The sequence below is a fragment of the Rosa rugosa genome, chromosome 5, assembly GCF_958449725.1.
Source record: "Rosa rugosa chromosome 5, drRosRugo1.1, whole genome shotgun sequence".
Taxonomy (NCBI): Eukaryota; Viridiplantae; Streptophyta; class Magnoliopsida; order Rosales; family Rosaceae; genus Rosa; species Rosa rugosa.
This window is the reverse complement of record NC_084824.1, coordinates 36,611,794-36,626,605: the sequence shown is the minus strand read 5'-3', so window position 1 is coordinate 36,626,605 and position 14,812 is coordinate 36,611,794. Positions and strand designations below refer to the sequence as shown.

At 35.6% G+C, this 14,812-nt stretch overlaps 1 protein-coding gene across 3 annotated transcripts; it reads left to right on the top strand.

The window, feature by feature from the left end:
• Nucleotides 1-1,102: 1,102 nt before the first annotated feature.
• On the top strand, nt 1,103-10,704 carry LOC133712285 (protein ENHANCED DOWNY MILDEW 2-like). 3 transcript variants are annotated; one of them, XM_062138392.1, is made up of 17 exons: nt 1,103-1,259; nt 1,819-1,952; nt 2,065-2,161; nt 2,355-2,456; nt 3,272-3,519; nt 3,619-3,720; nt 3,809-4,063; nt 4,230-4,374; nt 4,475-4,576; nt 5,163-5,255; nt 5,959-6,000; nt 7,046-7,156; nt 9,605-9,676; nt 9,778-9,896; nt 9,992-10,055; nt 10,173-10,334; nt 10,410-10,704. In XM_062138392.1, the coding sequence occupies exons 1-17, from the start codon at nt 1,194-1,196 to the stop codon at nt 10,467-10,469; spliced, it is 1,974 nt and encodes a 657-aa protein (XP_061994376.1). In that variant the 5' UTR covers nt 1,103-1,193; the 3' UTR covers nt 10,470-10,704. The 3 variants fall into 3 exon arrangements, with proteins under 3 accessions (XP_061994376.1, XP_061994375.1, XP_061994377.1); XM_062138391.1 differs by having other exon boundaries at nt 4,164-4,374; XM_062138393.1 differs by lacking the exons at nt 1,103-1,259; nt 2,065-2,161 and having other exon boundaries at nt 4,164-4,374.
• Nucleotides 10,705-14,812: the final 4,108 nt, after the last annotated feature.

Sequence of the window (14,812 nt, the reverse complement as noted above, 5' to 3'; positions counted from 1 at the left end):
ACTCTGGAGCTTGAGAAAACCATTCCATATGAATGTCAGAATCAAAACCAAATCCTGCTAGTCTATGAGCAACATGATTAGCGGTCCTATAAGTATGATGAACACCTATAGAAAGCAAATCACCTAGCAATTCCTGAATTTCTTCAACAATGATTCCCAAAGTAGAGAAGTCATGATCCTCTGCAGTCACAGCCTTCACTGCCTCTGAGCAATCACTCATTATAGCAACATTAAACACACCCAGCGCTTGAATAAGCTCCAGCCCAGATTTAATAGCAAGCAACTCAGCATGGTAGGCAGAGGACACATTAGTCACTCTATAAGCAAAGCCTGCAATGAACTCACCCTTCTCATTACGCAGAACACCGCCAATGCCTCCATGTTGTAGAGAAGAGACATAAGCACCATCAACATTCATGCACAATAAGCCACTCATGGGAGGGGACCAATGTGCTCTAGCTTTCGTCCTCTTATCGATTACCATAATCGTATCCCTATTAGCTTGAAGGAACTCTTCATACCTAGCCATAGTACAAGCAACAATAGTAGAAGCGTTTTTAGCATTATCATTCCACAATTTATCATTCCTATTCTTCCAAAGACCCCATAAAAGCATCAACAGCTTAGAAAAATTTTCATAAGAAAGAGTAGATGCTTGCTCAAGTAACCATTCCTTAAAAATAAAAGAATGAGTAATAGGAACCTGAATTGAAAAAGGAGGAGCAGTAAGGATTTCCTGCGCAGTAGGGCACCCACATAATACATGGCCAACACTCAACCTGGTGACGGCAAAGCAGGCATCCCATATCACCAGTGTAACCCTTCTTACTCAAACTCTCTCTAGTTGGTAACACATTGTGACAAGCTCGCCAGATACATATAGAGACCTTCCCAGGGATCTTAGCTTTCCAAAGTGACTTCCAGAGAATACGAAAAGGATCATTTTAACGAATTATTATATAAATATATCCTTGTTATACCCTCTCCTTATAAAACTGTATTTTTTTTTTTGAAATAAATATCTATGTTATTATATTAGATCCGTTTGTTTATGCGCGCCGTAACGCTAATTATATAAATATAAATTTTGTCCTAAGATAAAGAGGGAGGGACATGCAAATGTACGTTTTGTCTCTTCATTTTCTGCCCCTCGATCAATTTCTGTGAGCTTAGACTCGACTTCCTCAGACCAAATGGAGCCTGCCAACAACAGCCCCGGAATCAGAGAAGAAGGCGAGCTCTCTCCCGACGACGCTGACGTAATATTCCTATACTTCCAATTTCTTGTTGTTTGTTATTTTTGGTACCTTGCTCAGCGAACAGAGGATCAAGTTGCCCAAGTTCTCATGTTAGATTGGTTTGTGGAAAATGAAGTTTGCTAATTTAGGAACAGCAAGTACATCTGCAAGCACATTTCCTATAAAGTTGTTATCTGTTCAAAGTTCTGTTTTTTCCTTCTGGGTTTCGTGTTCTTTGAATTGGGTTGGGTTCGGTTGGATGTTTTAATAAAAGCCAAAAGTTTGTATTTTTTTGTTCATTTTTAGTAAATCTTAAATGTTTCAAGATATCCACTTTGGCTTCCCTCATCAGCAAATAACCGGCGCTTAATAGCTGACTTAATCAACTGAAATCTGAAACACTTGTAGCAATTTTAGGTTGCTTGGAATAGATTGCATTTAACCCTTGTAGTAATAAATGGGTTGTATAAGATTGCCACAATTGACTGTTTTTTCTTTTTTTTCTTTTTCTGAGGGTACACTTTAAGATTTGAGTTTTCAAGTTAGAATTTATGCAGCCAATGAATCTTTCGAATTTCAGGACATTCAAGTTACTAAAAGGCTCAAATCTGTGGTTGATGATACGATTGGTGATGCTGAAGATGGGTTCGTTGACATTGATTATATGTTTAGCTATGTCTGCGCTTTGTGTCATGATGGCGGTGACCTCTTGTGGTAATATCTCGTGTCATCTAATTTTCATGATGATTATGGCATTCCCAGAAATTTTCAATTATCAGTATGTTCTAGGATATGTGGTATGAATGCTATTTGTGCTCTAATACAGTTGTGAAGGGAGGTGCCTAAGGTCATTTCATGCAACTCCAGAGACTGGTCAGGACTCTGGTTGCGTATCTCTTGGCTTTACGAAGGATGCAGTAGATGTATGCTCCTGTTGTATAATACTTTGCCAATCCTCTTTCTTTACTTTTTCTTTGCATATTTCTGTTATCATCATCATCATGACTACTTGTCTCACACACACACAGATGTATGCTCCTGTTGTATATTACTTTGCCAATCCTCTTTCTTTACACATTATATGGGTATATTAATGTTTTGTTTTAAATTTGGTAGGCAATGCCTAATTTCTTATGCCAGAACTGCAAATACAAACAACACCAGTGCTTTGTTTGTGGAGAGTTGGGATCTTCAGACAAATCTTCAGGTGCTGCTGAGGTATGAGATTACAATACTGATCTATTATTTAAATGGTGGTATATTGTCTTTGGATAACTGTGTATATAGTTGTGTGAAGTGCCACCTGATTAGTTTTAGTACTAATAAAAGTGCTCTATCCCTGTTGTTCACTATTTCTCATTTTAAAGAAGTAATATCTCGAAGTACAGTTCTGTTTTTCTTTGTTTGTTATCTCATTTGAGGGGACTGGGGAGGGGTTACAAGGCTTATTTCATCGACATGATGGGTTATTCAGAAATATGCGAACTGATGACAGAAGAGTCTGTCACTACAAATCATTTTGAAGTATGGGGTTTTTCTAAAAATTATATTGCAAGGCCTCTTTGATTAGAAATCTATTCTGCTTGTTTTTGTTCTACTTATTGTGGTGTTGGTTTTTGTATGACCTACATCTTGTTGTGCTTTTAGTGCCCTGTTAATCTCTTTGGCCTTGTTTTTGGTTGGCATTCCTATCATATTTAGTATATCATTGTTTTAATGCAATGCACCGCTGCTTGTGAAATTCCAGTACATACTTTTCCGTCATTCAAGCCTACATTACGCATTTATTTCCCTGATTAAATTTTGTTTTACCAAAATATTTGGATTTCTGCTTCTGTAAAAGATCTGAACTTTTTCATGTTTCTGTTATTGTCTTTTATTTTGCAAAAGTTGTCAACTTTCCTTTTATATCAGTCCGATCTGATCAGAGTAATGCTTTCTTCTTTTTTCATCTTTTATTATCATTAATAATATTGTAGACTTGTAGTTTATATCTTTCGGTGACGTTAAGCAGTCTTTTCAATTTCTTTTAGGTTGTTCCCTGTGTTTCTCCGGTATGTGGTCAATTCTACCATCCACATTGTGTTGCAAAAGAACTTTCTCAAGATAATGGAGTTCCTGCTGAAGAACTTGAGAAAAAGATTACAATGGGCGAATCTTTTACATGTCCAGTTCATAAGTGCCGCATTTGTAAACAAGGAGAAAATATTAAGGATCACGGTTTACAATTTGCTGTGTGCATGCTCTGTCCCAAGTCATACCACAGGAAATGCCTGCCAAGGTCTTTTTCCTTTTTTTTTTTTTGTCAACATTCAGTCTTGAGATCATGGTCCTTTATCTGTTGTGTCAAGATGTTTGATGCTTGAATTGCTTCTATCAGTTTTATTCCTTTCGAAGACAAAGAAGGAACATGTGGTGAAGGAAAATTAGTAACAAGAGCTTGGGACGGAATAATGCCTAACCGTATACTAATATATTGCATGTAAGAATTATTTCTTTGATGAGCTGCTTTTGTCTATTATTTTGTTGGCTGTATCTTTCTGAATTCTTTTGCCTTTTCTTCTGATCAGAAAACACGAGGAAGATAAAACAACTAAACTTTTTGTAAGGGACCACATAAAATTTCCTGCTGTTAAAGAGAAGAGGAAACTGACACCACAGTCTATTGTAGACAGAGAGCAAGTTGCGTCTATGATGATAAATCCTTCATTGGAAGAATCATACAGAGAAAGAACTGCAAACACAGAATTCAAACAGAAGGAGAAGCCATCTTTTGCTAGAAAGCGTGGAAATTTGGATGCACCTAATACAGATACAAAAAGGAGGTAACTCTGGTTTACTTCTACCTTTTCTATTTCTACCTGAACTTTCGTATAGTTTCATCTGACAGTCTTTTTGGATATAAATGGGGTTTATGGAAAATAGAAATCCTAATTTGATGATTAATTATCACGCGCTGTCTGGTTCTGAGGTAAGTTTCTTGCAATTCAGAATATTGGGCTTAATGGAAAAGGCTGCATCTTCAATAACCTTGAAAGATATATTAAGGAAGTACCCAGTTCCATCTCATACTTACTCCATGAAAAATGTTGTGGACACGAAAATGTCATTGGGAAAGGTGGAAGTCTCGATTGAGGTACGTGGAATGAAATTTTTAAGTGGGGTTTTATTCTCTAAATATGTTATTTTGAAAGTCTCTTATTATTGATTTTGTATCGTCATTTCTGCATATTTAGGCCGCTAGAACAGCATTGAGAAAACTAGATGAAGGGTGCAGTACCAAAGATGCAGAAGCTGTTTGTGGGCCTGAGGTTCTTAAACAGATATTTAGATGGAAGGTGGATGATTATTCTTGTTTTGTTTTTTCTATAGTGTATCTCAATCCAACTTTAGTGCTTGGGCAAACACTGCTTATCTTTATATTCTTTGCTTTAGTTTCTAGATCTTCTGTTAATGCTTTCCATGTGCCTGATATACTAGACTTAAGTATATCATGCTGTTGCCTACTTTTAGTTGTTATGTCAAGGATTATGCCTCGGTTATAGGACCAGGGAATGCTCCGATGCCTCTGAGGTACTAGAAGTAGGCTGAGTTGGTTTATCATTTTTGTCAACAGTTTATGATGAAATGTACTATTTAGTCATTTTATCTGCACTGGGAGACACTGAAAGCAAAAACTAATATGCTAACTAAACACCTCTAAATGTCAGTGAAATGTTAATTGTTTTTGTTGGTGTATTTGCGGGTGGGGGTAGGGGTGCCTGTATGTGACTAGGTGAGTTTCTAATATTTGCTAGTGTTTTGATTTTGATTTTCTGTTGCTACCTTCTTTCACTTGCGTTTGACTTTTTTAGCAAAGGTTCATAGTTGTAAAACGATTATGTTTCATCGTTTGCCTAATTTTATATATCTAAGTTGATGCAGACAAAGATGAATGTTTATCTCGGTCCTTTCCTTCATGGCATGCGCTACACATCCTTTGGTCGCCATTTTACGAACGTGGAGAAACTAAAACAGGTAATTTATTTATTAGTTTTTTTCTTTCTATTTTTATCAAAACTAGAACATGTATTCTGCTTATGTTCAATTATAAGCTATTTCAAAACTATGTTACACTTGTATATTTCGAAACAGTATATACATTCTTTGAAATTGCGTTTATAAACTATGTTCCTCTCACTTCTGTTGATTGCAATTTAGTATGCTCAGCGGGCAGGAGATGTTTAAAACTATAAACTGTTATAGATAAAGCTAGTTCACCTAAATTGTACCTGGCATAACTAAAAACCAAATGATTGAAGCGTAATTCTAAGCTTTTGATCATCCTTAATTAAGTACAAATTTTCATTTTCACTCATGTTTCACAAGTACGGTTACTTTTCCATATATGGAATTCCATTTGTCTGTTGTATAATGCGATGATATACCATCGTAACTCATTATCGCTGCCATTACGAGAAAAATCAATATGGTGATACATGCTTTGGAAATCTAGTGAATCTAGGTAGTGGGGGTTTGGAATTTATACTATTCCCCCTTTCCCATATTTTTTTTTTCAGTTGAAACATTGGCATACCGTGATTTGGTTTTTGCCTCCCTCTTTCAAAGAGTTTTTACTATTTATTTGTCCTTTGTAGTCTTATCCCTCTATTACATTGAACCTGTATAATTACTTATGTGAAACCTTCGAGAATGGTAAAGGGGTCTTGTGAATATGCAGATTGTAGATAAGCTCCATTGGTATGTGAAGACCGGAGATATGGTAAGAATGTATATGCTATTTTTGGGAACTACTTTAAGTATTTTGGTATATATGTGTACAGTATATATGCGAGATATCGTTGGTGATAGCTTTGAGTTAATTGGAAATATTACTCTTACATGTTTTCCTGATAAATAAGCTTATCCTATTTAAAAAGGTTCTGGATTGCCTTAGATACTCAGTCAAAACCAAAACAAGATGCATAGATTTGCAAAACTGTTACTCTATACTGGCATTCTGACTATTGATTAAAGCAAATATGCAGTGTGAATTATGAAGCTTTTATATGTTTCACACATAAAGCTTTATACCCACTTGCGTTTGATTTTGTTAGTCACTTGCACAATGAACCCTATAGTAAGCAAGGAGCACAATGCGCTTCTCTGTCTTCATGGGGAGTAATGGGGATACAGTTATGTTAAAGATCAATGTAAGAAGCACCCCCAAAAGCAGTAGGTGGGGATGTTACTTTTGGCTTCTGAGCTTTAGGCTATTATTTATAAATCATAGTGTTTTTAGTATTCTGTGTATACCTCATGTTATAATTTTCTAAGCTTTCAACAGTCATAATATATAAATTTTCTTGCATTAAATTGCAATCTTTGAAGCATTTCTGAAATTCTTGATTTTTTGTTTTTTAAGTACTTGGCGATAGAAACCAATTAGTTACTTTCGTCCATTGCTTTTAAAGCAGATTTCCTATAGAAAGTACAGTATTTTTAGGAAAGCTATCCTGATAACTTATGAGCGTCACTACGACTTGCACAGTTGATTGTGCTCTTAGTACTGATTGCAACAAAAATCGCAAGCAAGATATATTTGGACAAAACTTTCAGTGTTTCGAGTAGTTATTATATGCGCAAATGTTTCTTTGTTTTGAGTTCTAAAGTCAAAATAGACGGGATGTTACTTTTGGATGTGAGCTTAAGCTAGTTTTTATATTTGCTGGAGTTCTAAGTATTTATATGTATACATTATGTAGCATATATAGTTGTTTCCAACATCGAGTTTAAGCACCCAATTATTTTCTGATCCCAATATGCAGATTGTGGACTTTTGCTGTGGTGCTAATGACTTCAGTGTCATTATGAAAAAAAAGCTTGAAGAGACGGGAAAGAATTGCTACTACAAGAACTATGACCTTTTTCAAGCTAAGGTAATGCTTATTATTATCAATTTCTATAATGCCGAATCACATATATCATATTATTACTACATCTGTAAACATCATTGCTTCATAGATCACCTGCCCGCATTACTGAGTTTTTAAGGCAGTCGGATTTTATGATATAGTGTGTATAAGATGATCTATTCTTTTGGATACAATTACATTGGTCGGGCAGCAGTAAAATTCCACTTCTGAGTCCCCTAACAGCTGCCTACCTTTGAAGCATGGATACAGATACAGTAACTTGATACGGGTAAGGATATGTCCATGTGGATATATATATATATATAGATCCTGATAACAAGCAATAAAATTGCCCAAAAAAAAGATCCCTCGCTTGTGGGATCTTCTTTTTTTATCACATATCAGCATCTCGTCCATTTAGTTTTTAGGTTTACATGAGTAAATCACTTGTTCAAATTTTCAGCCAAATTGATAATCGTTAAGGTACCAAACTAGATTAAATCAATGGTTGAACCAAATCTGTCCAACCTGAGCAATTCGTGTTCATAATGGTAAATCACAATTATGAATTCCTTACGATTATCAATTTGGCTGAAATTTGCAAAAGAGATCTACTCATTTACCATTATGAACACAAATTGCTCAGGTTGGACAGATTTGGTTTGTCCATTGATTTGATCTAGTTTGACACCTTAACAATTATCAATTTGGCTGAAATCTGCAGAAGTGATCTACTCATGGAGAACTAAAAATCTAATGGTTGATTTGCCGATATATGATAAAAAAATGGGTCCCATAAAGGATTCCTTAAACTGGTCAAAAAAAAAAAAGATCACTTCGTGGAAGGGCCCTATACATGCAATATATGCCTTTCTTAAGAGCTGAGTTTGAGAACTTAATATATATTGGATGCAAGGCTGCAACCATAGGCATTGCTCTTCTGTGGGTTGCAAACAAAAAATATGCCTTTCTTAAGAGCTGAGTTTGAGAACTTAATATATATTGGATGCAAGGCTGCAACCATAGGCATTGCTCTTCTGTGGGTTGCAAACAAAAAATATGCCTTTCTTAAGAGCTGAGTTTGAGAACTTAATATATATTGGATGCAAGGCTGCAACCATAGGCATTGCTCTTCTGTGGGTTGCAAACAAAAAATCTCCTTTAACCCCTTGCTGTTGCATCACAAGAGAACTAGAGATGAAGAGCTTCTCCTTTCGTATGTCGAGTCTTTGCCTTTTCTTTTCATATTGAGTAGATTTTGTTTTTCTTATAGATCCTAGCTTTCATTAAACAAAAACTGCAAAGTAAAACTTTGAGTTTTGTTTACACATTGGTTATGTGGGTAAACAAGCCCAAAGTGAGTGCAGAGAAGAACAGTCATAGGTATCATAGTGTCAAAGTTGTCAAAAAGTCAACACAGATCTGAAGTATTAGATATGGTTCTCAGAAGTGTCAGGGAGTACTGGCATATCGAAGTAGCCGATACGCCAGATCTCTAGTTTCCAATTTTGGTGGTTGCTTCTGCCATTGCTCTTATACTCACACTCGCAAAATATTGCATATATCTACTGCTAAAATAGCTACACATGTGGACAATTTTTTTTTTTTTTTTGGACAGATTTTTATTTTTATCTGATATTCAGTTAAAATCTGTCAGTAGAACAGTCATAGGTATCATAGTGTCAAAGTTGTCAAAAAGTCAACACAGATCTGAAGTATTAGATATGGTTCTCAGAAGTGTCAGGGAGTACTGGCATATCGAAGTAGCCGATACACCAGATCTCTAGTTTCCAATTTTGGTGGTTGCTTCTGCCATTGCTCTTATACTCACACTTGCAAAATATTGCATATATCTACTGCTAAAATAGCTACATATGCGGACAATTTTTTTTTTTTTTTTTTTGGACAGATTTTTATTTTTATCTGATATTCAGTTAAAATCTGTCAGTTACTTGGCTCATTGATATGGTGGGCCTTAGAGAGGTCTGCTTTCCTCCACTTTTCCTCTCCTCATACTAAACAAGAGATGGGCCAATTATCCTTCCCTTTTTCTCTACCCCTCCATTCAGTGTTTGACCAAACATTTTTACTTTTGAAAGCCCCACAGATTTAACAGCAGGATGTGGTGCTTATACCTTTTAGACGAGGTTTTAGTGACAGTTTGTTGCATACAGAAGTGATTTAAGCTGGGTATTGTATGTTTTAAATTGGTCACTCCCAGCAAATCTGATATGGGATTCGGACAACTAGAACTCGATGTTTCGTCCTGGTTCTTTGATTCTTATAATTGCCATCTTGCTTCGTAAATTCTATTTGGAATTTTTGTCTTCTTTGTGGTTAACCTTTCTCTATTTTCCTCGTATTTATGTCAAGTTGTTGACTGTTATTTGTGTGTGTCTGCTGATTAGCATGCTCATTAAACAAACAAAATGGGGTAGAAATAATAATTTTAAGTACATTATTACTTGGCAGAATGATTTTAATTTCGAAAAGAAGGACTGGATGACTGTCCAGAGGGAGGAGCTACCCGTGGGATCTCGGTTGGTAAGACGTCGAGCCTTGTTTTTACTATTTTAGGATAAATTTGGATCCCTGAAGCCTTTTGGCAATTGTTTCACTATTCTATATATTTGCTTCTTGAGCAGATCATGGGGCTGAACCCTCCTTTTGGAGTTAAAGCATCTCGGGCGAACCAGTTCATTGATAAGGCTCTCGGGTTTAATCCAAAGCTCCTAATTCTTATTGTTCCATCAGAAACACAAAGGTACTATGCAGTTGTTCCTCAATCTGATCTCTCTTACGCACATGCATGCAAATTATGGGTGTGATTGCTCACATATACTTCTTATCTTTTACCAGGCTGGATCAAAAGACATCACCTTATGATCTGATTTGGGAGAATCCTCAGCTTCTATCAGGAAAGGTAAACTGAGATGTATTTGTCAGTATGTCAGTTCCCTTTGTGGCTGAATCTTAAGTATCTGAATTTACATCTTACCATGTAAGTTTCACAATGGGCTCTTCTTGGCATCTGTTTCAGTCATTTTATCTACCTGGATCAGTTGATGTGAATGGTAAACATATAGACCAGCATAATGTGATTCCACCTCCTCTCTATCTCTGGAGTCGTCCTGATTGGTCTTCGGAACACTATGCTATAGCTCAAGAGCATGGTCACATTTCTATACCACAGTCAGCAACGGTAATAATGATCATTGTGGTGAAATTATCTTTTAGTACCAATGACAATGTCTTTGACTCTAGAATCTCATCGCAGGTTGAGAACACCAGCACTCATTTTCAAGGCAGAATTAGGGTGCACAGAAATGTTGCATAGTTGTTAGGGCTTAAAATTTAGAATTAGAATATGGTGGTTCGATTAGAATTAGAATCAGAATCACCTGTAGACAAAGGAATGAAAACATTGTGAAGCCTCTGCAATTTTGGGTTGGCTATGATGTTATGTGTTAGAGAGGTGTGCTACAATACTTCCATCTACTGTTTCACAATATCTTCAGTTTTCATCAGTATTAATATTATTCAAGCAAACAAGTCTTACGGTTAAATTTTCATATACCCGGATTTTACCCTTGGGCCAGGTTTGGTTCACGGATTTGAGGAATCAGGAAAGGAATTTTTGTTTGGTAGGCACAAACTTTGGAAGTATGAGGTGGGGGGGGATCCGTAGGTTTTTGTGATAGGGGAAAATAGGAGGGAAGATCATTCCTTTCTAGACTATAATATCCCTGCTCAAATGTGTTATTGCTAAAATTGGTGTACTTCTGAATTTTCATGATGTTATTTTATTTTTCAAAATATAAGGGTATTATTGAAACATTGACATATTTTTGCTTTCCTTTCTTGCACTAAGCAAATACCGGAAGGGAAATCAAATGGTTTTTCCTGAATGCTTTCCCTGCTGTACCAAACATAGAAAAGGAAACATGACATGAATTTTTTTTTTTTTTGAAAGGAAAGACGACAAACTTTATTAGATATAAGCAACTAGAGCAAACAATGTGAGGTTACAAAACCCCTAATATCTGTAGGAATACAACCATGACAGAAATTTTAATTTCCCATCCTCATGGGAGAGACAAGGGAATTGATTTCCCTTCCGTGAACCAAACGAAGTCTTGATTGACTGAAACGTTCCAACTGCAAAAATATATATATTATGAGCACAAGTAAAACAATTATTCATTTAGAAAAATATATAAAGAAAAAAAAAAGATGAAAAAGTATTTGGATAATTGAAAATAAAACAACTAGTCAAGCCAAAAATGGGAAACATTTTTCTTTTTTTCTTTTTGGTATGGGAAAATGGGGAGCTCTTCTAATGAGAACCATTATAATGAGATTGTTGAGAACTTTCTAATCAACGGTTTGGGAGCAGGGGCGGACCCGTCATTCGGTCTGACGGGGTCCGGACCCCCTCAGCTTTTTGGCAGATATATAATATTATATGTCTATTATTAATTAAACTATTAATTTATGTGTATGTGCAGTGGATGGACCCCCTCTTCTAAATTGAATTGTACACATAAATATATAATATTCTAACCCCCACCTCCCCCACTCTCTAAACCCACGTGATTGTCACTTTGTCAGGTTAAAAATAAAATATTAATATTCATTTAATTAGGAATTTTGGATAAGAGAAGAAAGTCAAAACAGAAATTAATAAATATTCATATATCATTAGGATTTTGACAGCTTTTATTCTATATATTGGGGTTGGCGGTTTGCAAATTCTGTAACCTAATTTTTTTCTCTCGCACCAGGCAAAGCAAAAAGGTCCGATTTATATTATATTTTTTTCCATCCTTTCATTTTGCTTTGTTAGATTGATTTTAATTTTTTTTTTGGCTATTTTTTCACGATTGATTTTGTTGAATACTCATTGTTTATATGTAACTTTTTTTTTTCTTTTGATTTGTAGATGAAAAAGTCATCCACACAAAAGACACTTGATACATGGTTTACTAAAAGAAAAACGCCCGAAAACTCTTAATTTAGTGCTACCTTACTACAATCTGATGTTAAGACTCAAGATTTTTAAATTATTTTTATACTATTGTTTTTGTTTTTTTGACTTTCAACTTACGTTATGTCTGGACCCCCCTAAGATCAAATCCTGGTTCCGCCACTGTTTGGGAGACTCACTTTTTGATTACATTACGGCAAATAAACCGTTAGATGTTTATGTATGCATGAGTAGATCACTTATGAAAATTTTCTTCCAAATTGCTAATCATTAAGATACCGAACTAGATCAAATCAATGGACGATCCAAATTTGTCAAACATGAACCGTTCATGTTCATAACTGATAAATCACGATTATGAATGTCTTAACGATTTTCAATTTGGTTGAAAAATTGCATATAGATCTACAGATAAATATATAAACATTCAACGATTGATATGCAAAAATGTGATCAAAAAATGGGTCTAACACAAAAGTCTTAAACTAGTCATAATTTTAGTGGTTCTCATTAGAAGGCTCCTTGAAAAAATGGGCCATTGAGAATTTTATTTACAAAAAGTATAAAAAGTTTCAAAAAATTCAGAACTCTGCATAGGGAAAAAAATTAATTTATTTATCCCTTAGGGGCTTGCCCAGGTGGTGGGTCGGTTGGGAATTGAGTTGAGTCAAAGTTGCTTTGGACATCAGTTATCTTTATGCATTTCTTTTGTGCATTACTTTTTGTTTCTCTGAAAGAGCTGATGGGTTGGTGAGCTTAAATAGAGAAATATGTTTCAAGTAAGAGTTAATATTCTCAACTATAAGGTTGAAAAGTTAGACAAATTTATTGTCACGCCCCGAATTTTGAATAAAGGAATTCAAATCTGAAACGCGAGAACAAACAATCACAAGAAGATTCTTAGAAAATTTTTCAAATAAACTAAGCAACAAACAAACTGAACTCACAATGTCAATACCGACTCGTTCTTTAGAGTCACATATTACATTACAATAGTTTACAAATTAAACTGAATATCAATTCAATAAGTAAACGCACCCTCTACACTCACAACACAGCGGAAGACTAGAAACCAAGAGTACCATTCCACGTCCACACTACCGAACGTACACCTCAGCTTTGATGACGATTGATCGATATTCTAACCTGCACAATAACCCCTACACCATAGAATAGTGCACCGGGAATGTAAACAATAAACCCGGTAAGCTTTTCAGCCCGTATGAGTAAACTCAAATAAAGTGATTCACGTCACTCATGCTTATAATTTCTCAACTCGTGAGATAAATTAAAGCAACAACATTTAACTCCACAAACACAACCAAACATATAATCACACTAGGTAACAATTAGTAATCCCTGCATCGAAAGTTTAGTTCAGGAGATCACTAAAGTCACCCAATTCAAATTCTAGTAATCCCTGCATCGAAAGTTTAGTTCAGGAGATTACAATTAAATCAACAATAGAATTCATAGCTTTCCAATTCTCACATATGAATTAAGGAAAGAACACCAGAACATTCTCCGAAAACTACGTACTCATGATGCAGTAACGTCGTTTCCACCATGACGGTACGTAAACACAGACTACACACCCATGATGCAATAACCTAGTTACCATCATGAAACTCTGAAACACAGACTACACACCCATGATGCAATAACCCAGTTACCATTATGAAACTATGCAAACACAGACTACACACCCATGATGCAATAACCCAGTTACCATCATGAAACTGTGCATGCAACATGAGTTACATGACTAGAGCTCTAACCATACCGTAACCTGTTGCCTCCGTTGAGGTTCAGCCTTACGATGACATTGCACCCAGGTTAACCACAGTAACCTTCAGAATTCAGCCATTTAAAGAAATCCCACCTGACTCTCAATTGTCATATCATAATTTCAATCACTCATTCAACAATATAAGTCCTCAAATATAATTCCGGCATAAGTGGAAGTTCAATTCAATAATGTGAATGAAAACATCAAAAGTCTACATATCACAATGCCACACCATCCAGATATATATATACCACGTAAATATATATATATATATATATATATATATATATATACAGATCTTATCCAGAGCGAGGCCTCGCTCTGAAATTAAAGTGCGAGGTTGGAGTTTAGGGTCACTTTTCAGATCTGTATATATATATATATATATATACACACACGTAATCATCCACACAGGAATGACCACTAATACCAACTATAGTTCACACACTTTAAAACCAAGAAATTCATTTTATACTTAAATTCATTTTTTTACCTGGGAGCCGTAGCCCTATGAACCGTAGTCGATCGAGTTCATATTATTTCAAACAAAGCATTAAATTTGAAAACGATTTACAATTATCACAACAATTCCAACAATTAAATAATTCGGTTCGTAAATGAACCATGTGAGATTTACTCACCTCTAATCCAGCTGCGTCTTCTTAACAGCTCAACAACGATTTCACGAATCTTCCGCCTAATCAATCCGTCGATCACCTAATCCAATATGATCTTAACTTAGCAAGGGATTCATAAAGCATACTAAAACGACAATCCAACGGTCGGATCAAAATTAAACGATGATCCAACGGTTGGATCCTCACAGAACGCCCTTAGAATCATCCTCCTGAATTATCACGAAGATCCGACGGTCAGATCTTCCTGAATTGTCCTTACAACCATC